The following is a 25,003-nucleotide window of genomic DNA, read 5'->3' as shown; positions in this document are numbered from 1 at the left end:
AATATTTCATGTTGGTACAATTTTCAAGATCATTATTGTAACCTGCCAACTATTTCTTCACTGCCGAGAAGATTTTCAATGTATAAAAGTTTGTCTTTCGCAAATTGTATGGAGAGTTTGCATTTTAGGAATTTGGTGTTCGATGTATTATAAGAAGTCTGATATAATTATAAGTTTTTCTAAATTTCAATCACTAAAAAAATGTTTTACAATGAAACGCATTCTAACTGTGAATGTTTGTTTAGTTTTGTATTTAGCACTTGAAATTATAAAAACTGCTTTCATAATACGCAACATCATTAATGGAAAAAATTTATCCGATGATTGGATTAAAGCGTTTTATGTCAAAGAAAATGTTAGTGTTTCATTAGCATTCCCTGTCATGGAATTAACTGCTATAACTATGTATTTAACGAGACTTACTGTTGCATTATTATTAACGTGGTTCACACTTTTTTACTTTACATGGTGTGCTACACTAAGTAAACTCTTGAGATTATGCAAGAAAACTTTAACCAACCAAAGCTGTCGTATTTTCATCACTCAATATGAATGTATCCACGATTTAGCAACTTCATTTGAAGCTGCATTTTCAATGGCAGCTTTCTTTGTAAGTGCAGCGTATTTTATTGAATTCCTTCAAACTTTTGCCACTTTGCTTGGGTTTTGGGGCAGGAATTTTATAGATATTAACTTCGCAGGACAAATGGCTTTTCACGAGATTAGTACAAGTTTAGGATTTCTTGTAATTATTTTTTTTGCTGCAAGAGTTAACGTAGAAGATGAAACTTTAAGGAATGATGTAAAAATTATTGCATATCGACTAAGGTTAAACGAAAGAACTCGTGACCAGGCCAAGACATTAATTCTTTTTATGGACTCCAGACAAAAAATAACACTTACAGCATGGGGAATCTTTCAATTTAAGAGAAGCTTCCTCCTGGAATTTGTCGGAATTTTATTTACATACAATTTATTGCTCCTACATCTAAACACAAACAATTAGTGTAATTAGGTATTTCAATTCAATGTTTATTATGTGAAACTTATTTTAATGCATCTACTCAAATGACAAACTAAAATAATAAGGCAAGAAGTCTGTAAACTAAACCGAATGTTTGAATATATTTTAATAAAAATATGCATAAGTTTTTATTCGTATTTCATGAAATCCTCTTTCTACATATTAGATGCATCATTTAAGACTTTTTGAAGAAAAAATATTTGCAAAAATTAATTAGATTTAATTGTTTAGACAAGTAGAATCTATTGTTTAGACAAGTAGTAGAATATTTCACAAGTTCTATGTCACTGTAACAATGCAGAGCTAGTATTTGTTTGTTTTGCGAAAGACAATTCTCTGTTACAGCTAAAAGTTATGCATTAATTGATACTTCGATTAATTAGTTTAGGTTGTTTGGTAGCGGTGCGTTTCCAAATGTTCTTTTAGAAATTTTGCTTCCAGTTTAGTTTTCTGAGGACACTAGATAGCCTGGCTTCATTTCAAGCGATCGATTTTAGTTAAATATGTTAACATTTTAAACACCAAATTTCGTTTTCATTTTCACCGTAATGCAGTAAGGTTAATTGACAAAAAAACCAAAGGAGGATATGCTGCACCAAACAACGTGTTATAAAATGCACACTACAATGCAAAAAGTGAAATGCACATTACAATTTTATCTTTATAAAACACATGAAGGTAATAAAAGTGTTAATAGCGAGACAAGTATACTTAAAAGTCAATAAAATATGATAAAAGTCTAATTACATACTCGATATAGATAAAATGGTACATATAATAAATAAAAGGGGAAAAAATCATATAAAACATATACAATATAAAACATCAATAGCTTTCAGAAAGGAGAAAATGTTAGGATGATGAATTTCACCAAACAAATCCTTCACGCATGAAATAGTGCTATTAAAAAAGGTAACACGATGTCTGTTAAAACAGGGATAAATGTTTAAAATGTGATGAAGCGCGTACCATACTGTAAATATTTTACCTTTCTAACATATTCAGAACTTGAAAAAATAATCATCTTATAATAAATGATTTCAATTTCTTTTTGAATCTTTTATTATATGCTTATCTACGATGTTTTAATTTTTATTCATCAAACATATACAATTGCACAAAGTATCAAAGGACATAATAATTGTGGTGTGGCTAAATCAAAAAGGGGGGTGACTAACATTAAGTCAAATTAAGATTAAATAAAATTTAGATACTAATTATGTAAAGGCCGAAAAAGTATAAATGGTATACAGAGGAAGTGGGTGCAAACATTAAGGTAAGCGCAACAAAGGAGCATGCTGAAAAAAAGGAAGAGAAAACAACTTATACTGTAAAATTACTCACCAGACTCATAGTTAATGATGCAGAAAATCATAGTTTATTTATAAAATAACATTTAAAAACAGGTAAAAATGCTTGGCAAACATGCCAACACCAGAAATCTCGGCCTAAGCCGCAAAAACTAAACAAAACTACAATTGAGAAAAAAACAACTGCTACTGACTATTTCTTCATTATGAAGATAGGGGAGAAAACTCTCGCCAAAAAATTAAACTTTTGCGAATAACCATTCGGTTGGCTGGAGAAGGATCAGAGGGGCAAATCACAGAGCTGCAAATATTGGCCAACTGGCGAAATTAATTGTTAAGCTCCATGCCAAACATGAAGCGGGGTTGTCTAAAGTGGTGATACACCTGGTAAAGAATTTTGTGGAATGTTCTGGAACATTCTTGGCGCCATCATAAGATCAAAAGGGGCGCTTTGCATTTGATGCAAGCCGAAACGTGGGAAAGAGGACTTGCTGACATTCCTTCTCCATCCAACAATAGGGGTTTGCTGACTGGACATACATCTTGCTGTCAGCAAGTAACAAAAGGAGGAATCTTCTTTTAAAGGAAGAACATAAATGCAGAGAAAGATTACTTTCCCAAGGTTACAAAACAAATTGAGGCGTAAAACTTAAATATTACATGAAATATATTGCAAAGAATTATTGAATACTGATAAATAAATAACATTAATTACAAGTGTAAAAAGAAGAAATTAAAAAAACATACAATTAAAAGTTTATCACAAATTTAACAGTTACAATTATTTAAGCGTTTAATACATTATTAACAAATTAACAATTAACAAATGATTATTAAATTAGATGAATGATGATTAAATAAATTAAGATGATTAGATAATTAAATTAGATAATTAAATTAGAATTAACAATTGATTTTACTTAATATGTAGTATACCATACTACATATATTCCCCCCAGATACAGAAAAAAAGGTGAAGCCTTTTTGTACAAAAACTAAATTCAGGACAGCAGGATCTGAAAATAAACAAATGCCAAAACAATTAATATATCCAATGCAATAATGGGAAGACAAAAATCAGAAGCTGGGAAAAAGGTAAAAATTTGCATCCAACAAAAATTAAAAAAAAAACTTGAATAAATACTTAATTGACAACACACAAATACACTACACTGAAAAAAAAAAACTTGGTGAGATGTTAAGTTGTTTTCAATGAATAATGGCAACACAAAGTATAAAAAAAAATATATATATACACAAAAAAGGAAAAAGGTTTACAAAATTCATCTGAAAAGCAAAAGTATTAGTGCTTGAGAATGAAATTCGTGAAAAGTCACAATTTGGGAGGGAGTCCATGTCAAGAAGAACTAATCAAGTAAGACAGATAAAAATATGTACTGCTCCTGTAGCTGTGCACCTTGATCTCAAACAACACATCCAACCATTTAGCTGCTATTAATTTGACGAAATACCACAGTTCAGTGAATCCAGAAGTCAACCATATATGATGCACGGTGAACTATGAAATACCGACATTGAGTTGCCACTAATTTGACGAAAACACAGAGTTCAATGAAACCAGTAGGAGCACGATATGAGACTATGTGAACGAAGAAACATTGTCATTAAATAAGAGGCCAAGATTACCTCAGTATAAGACGGCAGGATCATGCCTCAGGAGCCGATAGTAGACAATACACACATCAGACATCTCCAGATACGGGATATAGACATCAGGGACGAAGACAGTTCGAGGTAGCAGATACACTGACCACTTCCAGATAAGGTCTGGCAAAAGACAACTGGCAGAAGTCCAGATGAGGGATAGCAACATCAGGGATGAAGACAGTACAAGGTAGCAGATACACTGACCACTTTCAGATAAAGTCTGGCAACGACGACTAGCAAAAGTCCAGATGAGGGGTACAGACATCAGGGATGAAGACAGTTCAAGGTAGCACCAGAAGACAGAGCCGAGCAGTACAGTTTGTGTTGTTGTAGTAAGTTCTGACTCATATGTTCATACAAATATTGAAAACAATTTATATTAGCTCAAACAAAGATATATGCATAAAAACAATACTTATAGACAAGTAAGTATAAACAAAAAATGAGAATAATGTACAATAAAAAATTTAGACTTTGTGTTAGACCAACAAGGTTTAGAACATGTCTCCAAAAAAGGTTGCATGAAAATGCATATAAAAATGACACATAGAAGATTGGGATAAACCCATTACTTAAAATTAAATGCAGTATTAAAATTGCATTAAAGGTTATTTGTATAGTACCACATTCCAAAATAAACAAGGAAAACCTAATTGTATTAGGAAAAATCCAAAGTAATAATTAAAGTCACTTAAGTTACAAAATGTTTACATGAATAGTTGAGTAAAAACAAACTAAGAAAATAGGTAAAAAGTATTGCCCTGAGTTGATAAAAAATTTAACAAGAAAGTGATTAATTAATTAATGATTCTGAAACAAACGTTTCGATCACAACATTCCCAAAAAAAAATCTTGTCAGGCCTGATAAGATGTCACATGTATGCCAGCGTAGCAGAGACATCCCAAAATTTTATGGGGGTTAGCAAGCAAAACATTAGCAAAATCACACAAATAGTTATTTGAATTAAACATGTGAACGAAGAAAATATCTAGTATTTTGTTGAGGTAATTTATTACTGGTAGCACACAGAGATGTTTTTCTATGTGGGGCTAACCTTAGACGGTTTGCATGAATTTTAAACACAGGAGCATTAGGATTAGATAAAAATTGGATACTAAAATTAACATCATTATGTTTTGTAATGATGGTGTATGGACCATTGAATTTGGGATTAAAAGAATCTTTGGATTTCAAATATACAATATCATTTACTTCGAATTTACGAAGTTTAGCTTTCCTTTCAAACTTACTGTTTTGATCAGTCTGATTCTGCCTTAAAGAAGTATAAGCATTACTATAATAATTATTTAGATCATTTAAAACCTGAGAAATATAAGAAGCTTGGTCTAAACATATAAGTTTATTGTTAGAATTTTGGTATGTGTCAAAGAAAATACTCATTTCACGACCAAAATGAAGCATGTTAGGGCTATATCCTGTGGCAGGATGAATAGCACTATTATAGATTTGTTGGTGAATTAAGAGGGCAGATTGAATAGAAATTCCTTGTTCTCGCAAGGCAATCAATGAGGATTTTAAGGAAGTGTTTATTCTTTCTGAAACTGAGTTCAGTTGAGGGTGCCCTGAAGTGGTATGTATTACCTTAATACCTAGTTCAGAATTTATAGTATGAAACACTTCACAATTAAATTGAGTTCCAAGATCACTTAAAATCATGGTAACTCTACCAAACAATGACATATAATTTAACAAATGTTGGACCATAGTATTAGCAGTTAAGTTCCTTAAATGATATAATACAGTAAACTTACTGAAGTGATCAATAACAGTTAACACATGCCCAGTATCTTTAATAGGTCCAACAATATCAATACTAATAAAATCCCCAGGGCGAGTAGGTATGTACACATTTTTTAAGGGGGCTGGTTTGACAGAATAATGCTTGATGCGAACAGATAGTTTAACACAAGATAACACATAGTTTAACGTGTCAGCATAGTAGCCTTTCCAATAAAATCTTTTCGACAATAACTCAAAAGTTTTCTTGACACCTGTATGAGATACATGAGTAATTTCCAAAACCTTAGGTCTGAGAGACTTGGGCACAACTATTAAATCAGCATAATCATTCTTATTATATTCTTTATGAAACATGAGTAGCTTAGTATCAGGGGATATAAAATATTTATCAATAATTTTAGTGTTTAAGTTATTATCATTTAATTTAGTAATGATATCATTAAGTTCTTGATCTTTGGTTTGATTGTCCTTAAATGTTTCATTAGATATTTCAAATTTAGGGTCAGTTTGAGTAACACACACTAACTCATTATTTTTAGGATCAGAAAAAGGTACAATTAGGGATTCAGTATTATCAAAATCATTAAAATTACAGTCTTCTCTTAAATCAGGATTTTGGCATCGACTAAAATAGTCAGCTAGAACATTACAAGAACCGGGTACATATTTAAAATCAAAGGTGTACTCACTTAATAAAAGAAGCCAACGCGTTATAATGTCAGCAGGTGAAGTAGATTTTTTGTAGTATTTAAGGGGTTTAGAATCAGATAAAACTGTGAATGATTTGTTGTATAAATAGTACTTGAATGCTGTTATACCCTTAACAATGGCGAGCAACTCCAACTTTATAGCAGGATAATTTTTCTCACCCTTATTTAATGATTTGCTAAAATAACCTACTGGATGAAAACCATCCTCATATTCTTGTAATAACACAGCAGAAACTGCCATTTTACTTGCATCAGTGTTTAAAAAGAATTTCTTAGAAAAGTCAGGTAATTTGACAAACGGCTTGTTAAAAAAAATATCCTGTAAGGATTTAAATGCATCTTGATGCTGTTGGGTCCATTTAAATGAAATATTCTTCTTCGTAAGATCAGTTAAAACACCAGTTAATTCTGCAAAGTTGGGTATCAATGAGCGATAAAATCCGCATAAACCTAGAAATCGTTTAACTTGTTTTACTGTTTTTGGAGCAGCAAAATTAGTGATTTTAGCAATATTAAATTCAACAGGTGAAATTATGTTTTTGGCAATACGAAAACCTAAATAATCTATTTCTTGTTCAAAAAATCTACATTTAGAGGGAGTAAGAGTTACATTATATTTACTTAAAATGTTTAACACAGCTTTAACTTTACCCATCATGTCATCAAATTCATTGGCACAGATGATAAAATCATCTTGGTAGGCATAAATATGCTCAATACCATGTGCTTTTAACTCATCAATAATTTTGTCAACGAAAGCTTGAAAGGTACTGGCACTAGTTTTGAGACCAAAAGGTAGTCGTTTGTTAGAATATGTACCAAAAGGTGTAGTAAATGTTAACACCTCCTGAAGTTCATCAGGTACCATTATTTGATTATAAGCACTTTTAAAATCTACTTTTGAATAATATTGAAATTGAGAAATATTGTTAATTAGAGTCGAAATCTTGGGAAGAGGGTACGTTGAATTTTCTATTATGGAATTAAGTAACCTAAAGTCTAAAGCAAGTCTATATTTGTTTTGATTAGAAGAATCAGTATCTTTTTTCTTTACTAAAACCATGGGTGAAGCCCAGCTAGAAACATTTCTTTCAATAATATTAGCATTCATTAACTCAGTGAGTTCATTTTTTACAATATCCTGTAAAGCTTGTGGTATATCATAAGGTAAGGTTTTAATAGGGTTATTGGATTTTAACTTAATACTGGGTTCGACTAAATCGGTACAGCCAAGAGTGGCAACAGATTTTGAAAAACAAGCATAATTATTTAATAAAATATCAGCAATAACATGTTTTTGAGATTCATTTAAATTATCAAGGTAAAAATCATTAATAGACAACTCTAATTTTCGTCTTTCAAGCATTTCAGGTGAAGCTTGAATCAAATTTACATACTCATTATTGACATTTTGGTTATCAAGATTATTTTTAACATCAAAATCACTAGAAATTGATCCAATTTTGCAAGACTTATTTAAATGAATTGGTGATGCACTTTTGTTATATATTAATACATGAAATGAATTTTGGGTTAAATCATGAACACTTGGATGCATCAATAAATCATTATGATTAATAAGGGGAGTAAACAAAATGTCATTATTTAAAAATTTGTCATTATCAGTAGAGACATTGATGAAAACACTTTCATTAGGATCAATAACAACCTTATTAGTTAAATGAACATGTGATATTATATTTTGAACATTTTTCTGTTCAGACAAAGGTAAAGCAAAAGGTAATTTAAAAGAGTCAAAAATCAATTCATTATTCTTAGAATCTATAATTATGTTATATTTGGATATTATATCATATCCAATGATACCTTGAAAATGAGAAGTATTAAATTTAGATACAAAAAAATGATGCTTAAACTGACTATTACTGATTTTAAAAGAAATTTGAGCACACGATAAAAAATTAAGTTCAGAGTTTAATGTAGAAATTTTTACGTTTCTAGATAAATATTTAACTTTAGTTACTAATTTAATTTGGTCAAAAATATCTTTAGGCATTAATGAAATAGAAGCACCAGAATCAATTAAAAATGTGAACTTTTTATCACCAAACATTATATCAATAAGTGGTAAATTACATTTGTTTTCACTAAATAAATTAAACAAGGTTGTCTCATTAGACATAGGATTTAAAAATTCAGATATTTTTGTTTTACCATCACCCATAGTGTGACTTAAATACTCAGAAGGTTGATCAGACTGATCAGAAACAGGGGTTCGTTTAGCTTGAAAAGGGACCACAGTTTCCCTACAATGTGGTCCCGACACTAGTTTAAATTGGGACGACCTTGATTTTGTGGTCTTCGGTTATTACTTGAACCAGTATTTCTATTAGGATTTTGCCTAGAACCCTGCAAGTTCAAATATTGGTAACATCGAGCCATAATATGACCATTTCTCCCACAAAAATGACATACAATTTGTTGTCTTGGGTTGCTATTTTCGGTTCTCCTCACATTAGATGTTGATGTTGTGAATTGAGGACAATTTTTTAGACAATGGTCAGGAGATTTGCATAGAGGACATAAATTTACTGCCTCTTGAACAATAGTAGTCAATTGCTTAATTTGATCTTTAAGCATTTCGATTTCAGAGCATTGGTCCATATTTTGGGTTTTATTAACAAAATTAACTGCAGCATTTGTATGTGGTGCAGAGCAGGAAGATATTATTTCTGCCTTATTTACAATTGCCATGAAATCTGAAGGATCCTCAAAGGCTAGTTGAGTCTTTATGCTAGGAGATATAGCATTTAAGAATTGAATTGACTTAATTTTGTTTAATGCAGCTGCATCATTAATAAAAGCATATGCCTGATGGGCTGCTGACTCAAGTCTATGGGCAAAATTTCTTATCGTTTCATTATGAAACATGTTTAGATCATTAAATTCAGCAATAGCTGAGGCTTCATTTTTTGTTGCACAAAAAAAATTTTGAAGGATTTTTACTGCTTCCTCAAAAGAATTGAGGCTTAGGCAACTAGGAGAAGTTGCAAAAAAGGTAAGTGCAGAACCCTTTAATTTGGACTTAAGGAAAATAAGGGCTGCCTGATTATTCCATTTGTTAAGTGCCTTAAGTTCCCTTACTTGGGACAAAAACCAGTTTAAAGTACTGGGATCCCCATAAAATGGGTCAATATTAAAGTGATATTCTCTTGAAGTTGGAATAACCTCACTCTGAGGGTCTGCTTGCCTAGTCCTTGGCATAATTAAAATATTCAAATACCAAAAATTTAAAAAAATGCTTAGATAAAAAAATTTTAATTATCTACCCCTAAATAAATTTATGAAAAACATGAAATAAAAAAAACACCATCATAAAAGTGCACACTTAAAACATAAAAAAATGGAGACATAATCTAAACTATTCAAAAATTTCCTTTTCACCAATGATGCATCTCAAATAAAAACATTTAAAATAAATATAAAATAAGCATAAGTACAATGATCGAATGAAAAGAGGTGCATCATTGAGTTTTCAGCATGTCAACTGTTGCAAACGCGGCACCAAATATTATGTGGTGTGGCTAAATCAAAAAGGGGGGTGACTAACATTAAGTCAAATTAAGATTAAATAAAATTTAGATACTAATTATGTAAAGGCCGAAAAAGTATAAATGGTATACAGAGGAAGTGGGTGCAAACATTAAGGTAAGCGCAACAAAGGAGCATGCTGAAAAAAAGGAAGAGAAAACAACTTATACTGTAAAATTACTCACCAGACTCATAGTTAATGATGCAGAAAATCATAGTTTATTTATAAAATAACATTTAAAAACAGGTAAAAATGCTTGGCAAACATGCCAACACCAGAAATCTCGGCCTAAGCCGCAAAAACTAAACAAAACTACAATTGAGAAAAAAACAACTGCTACTGACTATTTCTTCATTATGAAGATAGGGGAGAAAACTCTCGCCAAAAAATTAAACTTTTGCGAATAACCATTCGGTTGGCTGGAGAAGGATCAGAGGGGCAAATCACAGAGCTGCAAATATTGGCCAACTGGCGAAATTAATTGTTAAGCTCCATGCCAAACATGAAGCGGGGTTGTCTAAAGTGGTGATACACCTGGTAAAGAATTTTGTGGAATGTTCTGGAACATTCTTGGCGCCATCATAAGATCAAAAGGGGCGCTTTGCATTTGATGCAAGCCGAAACGTGGGAAAGAGGACTTGCTGACATTCCTTCTCCATCCAACAATAGGGGTTTGCTGACTGGACATACATCTTGCTGTCAGCAAGTAACAAAAGGAGGAATCTTCTTTTAAAGGAAGAACATAAATGCAGAGAAAGATTACTTTCCCAAGGTTACAAAACAAATTGAGGCGTAAAACTTAAATATTACATGAAATATATTGCAAAGAATTATTGAATACTGATAAATAAATAACATTAATTACAAGTGTAAAAAGAAGAAATTAAAAAAACATACAATTAAAAGTTTATCACAAATTTAACAGTTACAATTATTTAAGCGTTTAATACATTATTAACAAATTAACAATTAACAAATGATTATTAAATTAGATGAATGATGATGATTAAATAAATTAAGATGATTAGATAATTAAATTAGATAATTAAATTAGAATTAACAATTGATTTTACTTAATATGTAGTATACCATACTACAATAATAAACCTGGGTAAAGTCTTTTTTCGCGATAAAATTTGTATTTCCTTGTTTATTAAGATATAAAATTTTTGTATAAATTTAACTGACAAATTTAAGAGATAAATTAGAATAATTTGTATGCTGAATTTATCAAAAACTTGCAGTAGTAAAAATGGTGCCGCGAGCTAAGCCCTTTTTTTTTCTTTGTGTGATGTACATATGGTTAATGATATGCTATATTATTGAGGAATTTATAGAGAGAGTTGAAGACTCAGCCTTGCAATGGAAATGGTCAGAGGGGGATAAATTTCATGCCTTGAAAGAAATGTTATATGGGGAAGCAAGAGGTAGTGTAAAGGAATTTGGGGAAGAGATAGTTGATTTTAATAGTCTTAAAAACTCTATTTTAAAATTATATGGTAAGAAAGTAAACTCATCCTCTGCTTCATTTGATTTTATAACTTTCAAATAGTCGCTGGATATGCCATTTGAGAGAGACCTTGTTCAAGCTGTCCAAAAGAATAAGTTACTTGATTTTGGCGCCTGTAGTAGTGCCGCAAGAGAGGATCAGAGAAAGGATATGTTTGTTGTTCAGTAAGCCAAAGTTCAACATGCATGCTCAAATCTTGAGAGGTGTTTTGGCACAGAACCCACAAAATTTAGAGGAGCTGAAGAAAGTTCTGCTCGGAAACATCCGAGCAATGGGAAGCAAGAATGAAAGTCGATCGAGAACGCACTACTCAAGCCCGTTCGTCGGAAACATCTGAGCGACGGAAGCAAGAAAACTGATCGAGAACGCACTTCGCTATACAGACGCTGCCAATACTCTGATTTGAATCTCAGTGCATTTCACTATGATCCGACAACCAACTATAATCTTCACCCAAGCGTCATCATCGGAAAAATGGATCAATTATGTATGTTTCGTAATGCTTTCAAATTTAAAAATGAAACAGCTAGAATTCGATGTTCCGGAAGCAAAGTGAAACTACCAGATTTAACGTCGCCAGCCGAGCCATTATCAACTTTCTTATCAGGTCAAACAAACCAATAGAAAAATATTTTGGCGAATATACGCCGGTACAATTCGTGTTTCCAAATGACTTTATTCGCTGCTACACGTATCGTGAACGAGAATTACATGCCAACATTCAAAGTGCAAGGCCAAATTTATCATCGTGCAGAATCACTTCTTCCATTGTCTGGCGCAGATCATAAATTTCTACAGATTTATTTCGTGGGTAACACAAATGATCAAGTCAATTAACGTTGTCAGTTAAACAATGACACTAAACGAGAAATTGCTACCGCATTACAAAAAAATTTCGATCAACTTAATCAGTTAATTAGGCTGTTTAGAACTGTCCTTGACAAAATGCCCCCCGTTAATTACAGAGTTGCTATTAGAGCTGACAAAACACCTGCAGGCCACCACAAAGGAAAATACAATGCACCAACATTGGAAGAGGTGGCTATAGTTGGCGAAGAATTTACCTCCCGCGATATAGTTCTTCATTGCAGAAATGGTGACGTTCAAAGAGTCTCAGAAACGCATCGATCCTATGATGCATTGCAATATCCTATTTTATTTTGGCAAGGAGAGGATGGGATACCATTTTAATATAAAATTGAGAAATCCACAAACAGGCTAGAAAACCAATAAGAAAGTTAGCGCCATTAATTTTTATGCATATAGATTAATGATTCGCCAAAACGCTGATAATCATATTTTAAAATGTGGACAATTATTTCATCAATACATTGTCGATATGTATGCGAAAATTGAAACCGAACGCCTACTGTATATTAAATTAAATCAAATTACGTTCAGAAGAATACATTCAAGGGATACTATAATTAATGATGGTAACGTTAATCCTAATGATGTGGGGAAAATGATTATACTGCCGCCTACATTTACAGAGAGTCCAAGGCACATGTATGAATACTCACAGGATGCCATGACATGTAAGCGCAATTGTAAATTACGAATGGTCACAGGGATTATTTAGTTCGCATGTAAGAGCTTTGGCCACCGCAAGCGCATATATATTGTAAAAATGAAGACGGCAACAACGGTATGTTTTAGTTTCGTTTTTGTGATGTAAACATATTATTTTGTAGAACGCCGATACGAAATGTGTACGCAACAGAGTTACAGGATAAAAATGATCAGCAGACATTTTTTAGAACACTCATTTTTTATTATTATTTTTTGATCTGTTGCCATTCGCAACTCTCATAAAAATAATATGAATAGACATGTGACATATGATGTTCCTACAATACTCCCTCACCAGTAACTAAGTTACGATGCTTGGCAAGTATGTCAAATTTGTCATATAATGATAATATAACAGCATATATACAGTTCAAAAATTATACTACATAATGACTCATCATAATACGAAAACATATATACAAGATATTAATATAACATATATAGAAATTATACCATTCTAGTTTCAATGCAATAAAAAATATATATATAAAATAAATGTATATGTATCTAATTAATACAGTTTTGTTCTAAAAAGCGAACAGGCTTTTTTATTTTTCTGCCAAATCTAGACATTTTAACATTTTGCTCGGAATTGGCTGCATTTTCTTGTAATTTATTTGATGTTAAACATTCGTTAGGTTTTGCAGTTTTTAGGTTTTCATCGTAATCTGGATTCTCATTTTCAGAATTCAGTAGATAACCTGGTTTAAGCCTGTCTATTGAAATGCTTACGTTTTTTCCTTTATAACTAATTACAAAATACTTTTCTGTCTTATCCATCACTTTATAGGGTCCTTGATAAGGAGACTCTAATGGCTTCCTGACTCTATCAATCCGCATAAAAACATGTGAACATGAACTTAAATCTTTGTGCACAAATACTTTGTTCATTTTGAAATATTTTGACTCTAAAGGTTTTAATGTTTCCATTTGATGTTGAAGATTGCTAATAAAGTTTTCCGTGGATGTTGTCACTTTTAAGTTATCAAACAATTCACCAGGAAGTTTAATGCATTTACCATAAACCATCTGAGATATTGAATAGTTGGTGTCATCGCGTAGAGCAGCTCTGAGACCATGTAAGACAGTAGGAAGAGTTTCAGACCATTTAATAGAGTTGTGTGCCTTTATTGCAGTTTTCAATGTACGATGTTGACGCTCAATTTTGCCATTGCACTGAGGATGATATGCAGTTGTTCTGTTGATTTTTACTCCACATAAGTTGGTAAGAGATTTAAACGTTTCAGAATCAAACTGTGATCCTCTATCGGTAATTACTCTGTATGGCACTCCAAATCAAATGGCTATATCACACGAGAGAAAATATGTGCAACTGCAAGTGTAACTGCAAGTGTAAGTGCAACTGCAAGTGAAATTTCTCCAAAAAACGCTCGTGTGATATAGAAATTACGGTTGCACGAAATATCTGCAACCGTTCAGGCAATTTCTTTCATGAACCAATCAGATCGTTTGCTTTTTATGACGTTTCAATTTTATGTGATGACATATACAAATGTAAATAAAAATGGCGGCGACGTTAGGAAGAGGATGATCGGATGAAATTTTTTTATAGATGAGACGGAACAAGTTTTTAGTTTAATAATAACATTTCCTTTAAAATGAAAGCATTAAAAATACTTTCGCACTATGAGATGACCATCTCAATGCAGTTGATGTACTACCATAACAGGAACCTGCACACGATTTTAGTATCGGTAAGTATAGTACATTATTTTTGCGATAAATTTTCTTTTAAAATATTTATTTATTTTAAGCTAATAAAATTAAAACTTATTATAATTTGTTCCGATCAAAGTTTTAATTACTTTAAATAGAAATAATTTCTATTTTTATATATGTAAAGAATTATACTGGCGAAAAGCTTTACTTTGAAATATTCGCCAAGCAACTCGCCAAACTTTGTTTCAGTATTATAACATAAAATATAATAATGATTATATTTCTTTATTTTTAAATTTTAATCTTTGTTTCTGTTGATTGTAAAAGCATGTGTCCGATTATTTGAAAGTTTTATAATTATTAGTGAAATAATTATTTTATTCTTCCCTAAGAATTCTTTTAATTTTTGAAAATCTCATTTTAAAACAATTAGAAAATATGTGTGGTAAATATTTAAATTGTTTCTCACAAAGTTACCCCATTTTCCAGTAATTATTGAAAAGTATTACAAGAAAGGTAGTATATTATATATTAAAAGTAATTATTAAAAATGCAAATTCCCAATCTCCTTGTCTGTTTCTACATTCATCCCTTCTATTTTTTTTTTTTTTGTGTATGATGATTTGCATAATATTTTGTTTATAATTATTCAAAGTTAACTAATGATACTTTACTTTTTATTTATACTTCACATTTATCTCTTGATACTTAGCTTTTCTATAATGACAGTAAGTATGTAAGTGTACCTTACTAATTTTTCAATATACTTACATTTTTAAGAGTCTTCGTTTATAAATACAATTTATTTTTCTTGAAACAAATTTCAATCCAAACATAAGAACTACAAAACTAAACACACCTGCCATCTTTCATTAGTGTATAGAATAATCTTAGAACTATAATCAAAATATCTGTCAAACTTAAATTAAGTTTAAAAGGGATACCTAAGGACTTAAATGATTTCAAATTAATGGCATTTAATCTTCCTTATTCTAATAATGTGTTGGTAAAATTTTATCATGAAAGTGATTTCTTTCTTTTATTTCAGATATTTCGTATAATCCTGTAAGGTTTATCTGGTAAAGAAGGAAAGAGATGTAATACTGTTTTTATGGAAGAAATTAAAAAATAAGAAATAAAAATGAATAATGTTCTAAATGTTTGACTTGACAATAAATGTTTTATTTTTTAAATTGATTCTTGTATTATTTAAAATGCAAAACAAAACACGTAAAGGGCTATAACAAAATAATATGATACATTAAAAGTATGTTCTTAATAAAATATTGTTTTTTTTTATAGTTATAAATAAATTTTAATTTATATACTGTATATTACAATAAATTTGTCCCAAAATAAATCCTATAATTTTTAATTAAATTATCTTATTCCAATAATGAATGATATAAATTTTACAATAATAAAATGTAAGTATGACATTGAAAATCCTCTTATATTTAAAAAGCAATTTTACTAAGAAAGTGGAAAAAATAATTTTCATAAAAGTGATATTCTTGATATGCAATGTGTAAATGAATAAAATTGATGATCCCTTCATGTAATGTAAATTAATTTGATGAAAATAAAATTCTGAGACATTGTAGTATAGACAAGTCTGACATTATTTATTATGTATTTTTTAGGCTGAATTTAAAAAATAGAATTGATTTGATAGATCTAATAGTTTTGATGTTATAAATATTTTATGAGTGAAAGGTAATTCAAAAATTTATATTTCATACATTAAACCATCATTTCTTCTACAGAATTATTTCAAAGGACTATGTTTTTGAATTAAGCTTAAAAAATAAATTTGAAGAAATGCCTTACTTGATTAGATAGCAATGTCAGTTGCATAAAGTAATATAAGTCATAAAATTGTCCTTTCTACACATTAAACTTTTTATAAATTTTCGAATTGTTAAACTATTAAATCAGACAGCTTGTTTTTATTCTCATTCGATTTAGTGTTTACATAGATAATGATACCGCACTTGCCTAGCTAGCATGTTACATAGTAAATATATATAAATAAACTATGCTTTTACAGAGTGCGGAGCCAAATCTTTCAACAAAAAATAAGCAACTTTTAAGAACATTTTAGGCACTCAAAAAATATTTTAAAGCTCTAGGTAAATTGACAAAATGCAAAATAATTCTCAGACTTTACATGATCATGATAAAATAACTAGAATTTGACAAAGAACTGTTTTCTTGATTATATTAGCCATTAAAAAAATGATCAAGAGATTTTTCGGTTCGATTTCAGAGGGTGGAAAATAAAGCCTGAAATTGAGAATATCTTGCAAAATACAGCATGAGAGAGCAAGAATCTCACCGAACCCAGCTCACTAGACGCACATGCGGACTCGCAAGTATTTCACCAAACCTGTAAAATGATTGGCGTTTTCATACGCTATGGTCTGACGGTACGCTGAAATTGATCATGGTTGAATGAATTCTGCTGTTGTTGTTAATTTACGTCGCACTAGAGCTGCACAATGGGCTACTGGCGACGGTCTGGGAAACATCCCGGAGGATGATCCGAAGACATGCCATCACAATTTTGATCCTCTGCGGAGGGGATGGCACCCCCGCCTCGGTAGCCCGACGACCTGCGAGCGAAGTTGAGCACTTTGCGGTAGCACAGTTTAACGAGAACCCATACCGCACACCCTCGGTCCCTACGCAGACTGATCCAAGTGGTCACCCACCCGCACACTGACCATAGCCAGTGATGCTTGACTTCGGTGATCTGCTGGGAACCGTGTCTTAACGATCAGTCCAGTGCGGGACGAATGAATTCTAAAAACGTGAAATAGAAAAATGTGAAAAGTGCGTTTTTACCATAATATGTGGCGAAAATCGACATTCCTTTTCATAAATCTCTTTTTCGGAAAAGGAAAATAAGGCACTTTTTAAAAACACTTATTAAGAAAAGCACCTTTAAGGGCCTTTAAAAAATGAAAATCAAAAATAAGCACCTTTAAGCACTTTTTAAAAACGCTACGCATCATGTTTTATACCTTAGTCACTCAAATCAAGATAAAAAAAATCGTCAAAATTCTAGATAGTATTTAAGTCCATCCCCCTTTCACCCCCTTATCCTTTTAGGGACACAACATGAAATTCATTGATATCTTAATATCATTTTATATTATGAGGTAGAAATCATAATCCTTTTTATACTATGCTACTTCACTTAAAAAGCACTTTTTAAAAATGCTACGCATTATGTTTTATACATTAGTCACTCAAATCAACGTAAAAAAATCGTCAAAATTCTAGATAGTATTTAAGTCCATCCCCCTTTCACCCCCTTATCTTTTTAGGGACGCAGCATGAAATTCAATGATATCTTAATATTATCTCATATTATGAGGTAGAAATCATAATCCTTTTTATACTATGCTACTTCACTAATGGGGAAATAAAGTTTTCAGAATTTTAATTTCCTGCTGAAGAAAAGACTTAACACAAATACAAATGTAAAAAATTAAATCAAAATCAATCAATATTCTACAGCATCTTTACGAACATCGTTGAGAAACTATGATATAATAGAATCATATGATAAAATTAAATATGAGCCAAAAGTAAAGATAAATAACAAAATATGGTAACCCAATTTCATGCAACCGTTCAGGCAATTAAGCAACCCTTTCGGCAACTCCGAACGGAGGAATTTCACTTACAGTTGCACTTACACTTGCAGTTACACTTGCAGTTGCACATATTTTTCTCTCGTGTGATAGAGGCATAACTATCCAATTTTCATAGAAACATTGGGCGACTGTTTCGGCTTTGATATCAGGTATAGGAACTACTTCTATCCAGCTTGTAAAACGGTCAATACAAGTCAAACAGTATCTGTTTCCATTGGATGGGGGTAACGGTCCAATTAGGTCAATATGTATCTAGTTAAATCTTTCATCGGGTTGTTGATATTCTCCAAACTGGGATTTAGTATGTTTTGAAATTTTGTTTTTTTGGCAATCAATACAGGATTGTGCACAAATTCGAACATCTTTTCGAATTCCAGGCCAAATAAATCTTGACGCTATCTGTTTGATAGTTGATCTGATTCCTGGATGAGATAAACCATGTATCTGCTTGAAAATAATCATTCTTGAATTTTTAGGTATATATGGTCTAATTTTATTAGTAGAGATATCACACCATAGAAATTTACCAGACTGCAGTGGTCGTTGTTTAAATTTTAAGGTTGTGTCTGATTGCATTAGTTGTTTTAATTCTTCATCACTACTTTGATCATCAGCAATTTTGTCATAATCTACACCAGTTACTTCTTGAATTCGAGATAACGCGTCTGCGACGATATTATTTTTGCCAATAATGTGTTGAAGGTTAACCGAAAACTGGGATATGTACTGGAGATGTCTATTTTGCCTTGGAGATGCTTTTTCATTCTTTTGTTTGAAGGCAAAAACCAGTGGCTTATGGTCTGTAAATATAGTAAATTCTCGACCTTCTAATAGATGTTTGAAATGCTTTACAGAAAGATATATCCCTAATAATTCTCTGTCGTAGGTACTATATGATTTCTGGGCATCATTTAATTTTTTTGAATAGAAAGCTATCGGTTTCCAAGCACCATTTTCGTATTGTTCCAATACAGATCCGATTGCGAAATCTGAAGCATCTGAGCAAAGGCATAGAGGTAATTCAAACTTCGGATATGTTAGCAAGGCTACATCGGATAAGTCTTGTTTGCATTTTTCAAACATGTTAATAGCTTGTTCAGTCTACATTATTTTCCTTTTGTCATTTTTATGAGCTCCTTTAAAATATTCGTGGAGAATTGCTTGTGTTTTAGCAGCGTCTTTGATGTATCGTCTATAATAGTTTATTAGACCAAGAAAGGTTCTCAGTTCACGTATAGTTTCTGGCAACTTGTAATTATGGATTGCTTCTACTTTTTGGGAAAGGGGCTTAGATCTTTCCGAACTGATTTCATATCCCAAAAACTCCAATTTCTCCACAGCAATGACTGACTTGGAGATATTGATTCTGAGGCCATATTTATCTAATTTATCAAAAAGTTGTTTTAAATGAGATTGATGCTCTTCTTTGTTTCGAGATGCCACTAATATATCGTCTAGATAAGGAAAAACGAAATCAAGTCCACACAGAACTTCATTTATGAAGCGTTGAAACGTTGAAGGTGCATTTCTGAGGCCGAAACTCATAACGTTGAATTCAAAGAGTCCGAAAGGGGTAATTATTGCAGTTTTTTGTTTGTCCTCTTCATTTATAGGAAGTTGATAATAAGCTTTAAATAAATCGAATTTAGAAAATACTTTGGTGTCTTTTAAAATATGATGGAAATCTTCGATTCTTGGTATTGGATATCGGTCTGGTATTGTTTGGTCGTTTAGTCTTCTATAATCTCCACATGGTCTGTAAGACCCATCCTTCTTTTTAACCATATGTAAGGGACTTGCCCAGGGCGATTTTGTAGGTCTAATAATCCCGTTGTCTAGCATGAATTGAAATTCTTCTTTGGCTATTTTCAATTTTTTTGGATCTAATTATCGTGCCTTAGAAAACACAGGTTTTCCCGTTGTGGCGATAAAATGTCGAATTTCATGTTTAGCATCACTGATTAATAAATTTGGCTTAGTTAAATTTGGAAATGAAGAGAATAATTCAGAAAACTTAGAATTTTTATCCATAGTGGAAATTGTTTCCGTCATACATATTGGAGAAATTTCTCCTTTAACTATTAAATTGGTTACTCCATCAATTAATCTTTTTTCTTTAATGTCAATTAATAAATTAAACTTATTAAGGAAATCGGCCCCTATTATTCCTTTATTAATTTTGACGATAATAAATGGGAAATTAAATGAGCGGCGAAGTCCTAAATCAACAGTTAATATTTTGATTCCATAGGTTGTAATCTCGGATCCATTTGCTGCATATAATTTATAATCGCTTGCACTTTGATAACTTTTATTGGCGGGTAATGGTAATAAACTGACATCGGCACCACTGTCGATAAGGAAGTTTATACCAGTATTCCTATCTCGAACATACAATCGAAATTTACGGCAATCATTTATTTCCTCAGGAGCAGAATCTGCCGCCAAATCTACTGTTTTTCCCTGTTTTCCGCATCAGAATCATAAGAACATGGTTGGCGACATTTACCAGGTAAACATTTTGAACCAAATTTAAAATGGTAGTAACAATATTTACCATTCCTATTGAATGCTTTTATTGAATGACTGCGACTTCGAGATGTATTTCGGTAATTATTTCTAAGTTTAGATCTACAACGGTCATTTATTTGCAGTGAATCAATTTTCTGTTCTAATGCTGCTATTCGTGCAATTAAAGCATCATTGTAGGTAACATTTGGTGAAACAGTGCATATTTCTTCCCCAGTTTTCATTTCGTGAATTTTATCCGCCATCGTAGACAGTTTATCTAAACTTTCTTCACTGACAAGCAGAATATTTCGTATAAAATTCGGCATTTTATCAAGCCATAAAGATTTTAACACTTTTTCTGAAAAATCGTCTGCTCCTAAATTTTTCATTTTTTGCAAAAGTTGGCTTGGCTTGTAATCTCCAAGTTCTAATCCTGTAACTAAGCGCTGAATTTTCTTGTTTTCGCTTTCCTTAAACGTATTTAAAAGTCTTTCTTTCCCCAAGGTATATTTGTTAGGCTTAGTGTCTTTAATAATGTCCCAAATATTTTCTACATACTTCGGTTCCAGTTGGGATATCAAATAATTAAATTTGGTTTCTTCAGTTGTGATCTTATTTATTTGAAACTGTGCTTCTACTTGGTAAAACCAAATGTCGGGCTTCTCTCTCCAAAAAGGTGGAATTTTAATGCTTACTTTATTAGCTTCGGCGTCCACGACGATCGTTGCTTCGATCTTTTCACTGTTTTTTGTAGTCATGTCAAAAATCCGGGTCACCAGTTGTACGCAACAGAGTTACAGGATAAAAATGATCAGCAGACATTTTTTAGAACACTCATTTTTTATTATTATTTTTTGATCTGTTGCCATTCGCAACTCTTATAAAAAATAATATGAATAGACATGTGACATATGATGTTCCTACAAATGTACGTGAATGTAGTAAGTTACGAGTATACTGTTGTTGTTGTGTTGTGGCTTATTCTCCAATGCCTGACGAAGTCAGACAAGGTCCATCAGACCGTTGACCCTAAGTGGTTGACCTCCCGATGGTGTTCCTGCCTTGTTGGGGAGGTGAGGCCTGCGTGTACCAATGACCCGGAGAGCTATGCCGGCGGTAGCTTGCTACTGGTAGGGTCTCCCAAGTCGGACAGGCCGAAGGGTAGGAGCCAGACGAAAAATAACACCAACACGGATCAACAGCAGCTGCAATTCACCTCCTCCTTATGACTTCGTTGACCCTTAAGACGAGTGTACTTATATTATCAATAAATATTGTTTTTGTTTTCTATAAAGACTTTTTCAATGTTAATTTTATAATGTATATAATAATACTTTATAATGTAAAATGCAACCTCTGGATGTCACCATGTATGGCCCTATTAAAACATATTACGAGCAAGAAGTGAACACGTTTCAGAAAAATCACCCAGGAAGAGTAATCAATCAGTATGACATTGCTAGGTTATTTGCAGGAGCGTATTTGAGAGGAGCTTCTATGCAAAATGCAATTCAAGGATTTAAAAAACCAGGAATTTGGCCACATGCGAATGTATTTACTGACAAAGATTTTGCTCCAGCTACCGTGACAGATCGACCACAGATTGAGGAGGAAACTGCACTACTTGTTGCACCTCCTCCCCCTACTGCTTCAACACCTGAACCGATATTTCAGCAGTTCAAGAAAATTCATCAAATAACAAATCAGTTGAAAAAACAGTGTACACTCCATACGACATTCGACGTAGGCCTAAAACTACGAGGAAAGGAAAATCCCAAAAAGCTGAAGTTCTAACGTCAGATGAAATGATGGATAACCAAAAGGCAAAGCTTCTTAAATCAACAACCAAAAATGTTAAGGCGACTTCATCACGTGGTCGACTTAAAAATGCTAAATAAAGAACTGATTTACATGATGATAATTCAAGTAAAGATGGTCCAAGCAGGGCAAAGAAGCGTAAAGAAGTGCCTAAAGATAAAAATACTAGTCCCTGTGTTACGTCAAGGGCTCAGGTATAATTTTGATCTAGTTGCGCTTGTATGTCATTTTAATTTATGTTGCTGAGTTAACTTTCAAAAAATTCTATGGCTGGCAACAGCATTTTTTATTTTTATTTCTTTTAGAATTTGTTCTTTTTTAGCGAAATGTTTTTAAAAACTAACATAATTCTTTGTCGACTGTTCTTTCTATATATGAAGAAAATAAAGTAAATATTTAAGTGATGTGAAAAGAATCTTATTTAGTTGTACAAAGTACTTCACCCTGAACCCACAGTAAATTTGATTGAGACTGGATCATTCCATTTATTTCAAAAGTGGGGAAAGTAGAATTTACTGCGCATCACTTCGGTGCACGAACTATACAGTAAATAGGATTCCAATATTTTCTTTGAAGACACATAAGCTCCTATTCTTTCTGCAAGCAGATTTTTAAAATTAAAACGATGGAGCCATTTACCAATTTTGGAAATAAATATACATTAATTTATACATTTCTAATAAGTTTTAAACTAATCTGATGTTTTAAAGATAATAATTTTTACACTCTGATTACATTTTTTAAAAAATCGTAACTGTTGTTGTTGCTTATCCCCTTGGTCTAGAGCCCTAGACCAAGTCCAGAAGATCATGTCGCATCAGCAAGTCATAGACAGTCTCTCCATCACTCATCAGTTGCCTCACAGAAGCACCAGTGCAATCCAAAAGATGAGATGGAGAAGCGATGGCCGAGCAATGACAATAGGCTAAGTCTTTTCTTTCACTCTGAAGGTCAAACACTTTATATGGCCTGTCCTAAGTCTTGACAAAGCTGTTTAAGCAAATCTAGGACACGTGCTCTGCAGGGATAATCCGGGTCATTTGGCAGCATACCAATCATGATCTGGTGGGTGCTTTCACGCTGAATTTACCCTAACTAACTTCAAGGAGTGAACCTCAGACACCAGTAGTTTAGAGGAAGGGGGAGTAGCCCATTCACTCCTTTCCTTGGCAAGCCGATCAGCAATCTCATACCCACATGGGAGGGGATCCACTGCAAGTGCACCGAGCCGATCTGAGACAAAGTAGTCAATTTGATAACGATTTCCTGTCCCAAATTTTCCAAGATACTTGGCCAGTTCTTCAAATATTGAATTGAACTTTTGCTATCCGTTAATATCCATATGTCCGGTACGCCAGAGTTCATGGCTAGGCTAAGGCCTCATTTTGTAACCAATTTTATATAGTGTCTGAAATATTTTTTTATGTATTTTTATGAAGCGGAGGTCTGAAAATCTAAGTAAAATCTAGAAAAAGCTTAATGAAATTAAAAATTTATCATAGTATAGTAATTTTTAAAAATTTATCATATATAATTTATAAACAATTTTGTATATGTCTCTGTTTGCATTTGATGAATTCTATTTTTGTATATATGAATGGATAATCGTGATTATTCTACAAAAAAAGATACTCAAAATTTATTCTTTAAAATTTAATTTCTTATGCAATGAACAGATATATTTAATTGCATAAAAAAGCTAAACTAAACGTTATTTCTGTCTTCCAGTCATTCAGAAGAAGTTATAAATACCTATTATTTTATTGCCATCTGCTAATAATGTAGAGAACCACTAACAGGAATAAGGTGAATAAAATATAAAGTCCCATTATCCTTATGTGCATACAAAGTGTAAAGCCCAAAAGTTATTTTGCTACTAATTGATTTTAGGAACTATGTGTTGGCGACTGCTTTTTCATGTTTTCGTCTATATGAACATTAGTAAATATATATATGTATATATATATACACACACATATATGTAAATATATATGTAGATATATATGCATACATATACTTATGGAAAACATCAGAGCTGTCCAGTTTTTGAGGAAACAAAAATTAAAAAACACATAATAGTTCTTTCATTTTACAAATAAAAAAATAATTTTTCCTACCCTCTATTAAATATCTGTTAAAATATTCTTTTCAAAAAAACTTTTTAGCTTGCTATTAAATATCGCAATTTCTATTTAGAGGGAAATAAAACCACAAACGGCA

The 25,003-nt window shown here is 32.0% G+C and overlaps 1 protein-coding gene across 1 annotated transcript; it reads right to left on the bottom strand.

Moving 5' to 3' along the window:
* Positions 1-10,138: 10,138 nt before the first annotated feature.
* Positions 10,139-19,537, bottom strand: LOC147803972 (uncharacterized). Its single transcript, XM_087151357.1, has 3 exons — positions 18,982-19,537; positions 13,689-14,398; positions 10,139-10,165 (listed from the first exon to the last, which is right to left on the bottom strand). The coding sequence occupies exons 1-3, from the start codon at positions 19,535-19,537 to the stop codon at positions 10,139-10,141; spliced, it is 1,293 nt and encodes a 430-aa protein (XP_087007483.1).
* Positions 19,538-25,003: the final 5,466 nt, after the last annotated feature.

Source organism: Parasteatoda tepidariorum, chromosome 9, assembly GCF_982258835.1.
Source record: "Parasteatoda tepidariorum strain Cologne lab strain chromosome 9, Ptep-v5.0, whole genome shotgun sequence".
Taxonomy (NCBI): Eukaryota; Metazoa; Arthropoda; class Arachnida; order Araneae; family Theridiidae; genus Parasteatoda; species Parasteatoda tepidariorum.
The sequence above is the reverse complement of the archived record's forward strand: the minus strand, read 5'-3'. Positions and strand labels throughout refer to the sequence as shown.

Excerpts from the sequence above, each read along its gene's own strand:
- LOC147803972 (XM_087151357.1), bottom strand. The coding sequence starts at position 19,537 with ATGTTTGAAAAATGCAAACAAGACTTATCCGATGTAGCCTTGCTAACA. Across the intron at positions 14,399-18,981 it reads ACAACGACCACTGCAGTCTG|TGCCATACAGAGTAATTACC; the intron begins GTAAATTTCTAT and ends TTTGATTTGGAG. Across the intron at positions 10,166-13,688 it reads CAGCCAATTCCGAGCAAAAT|CATGCTCCTTTGTTGCGCTT; the intron begins GTTAAAATGTCT and ends CCTTTTTTTCAG.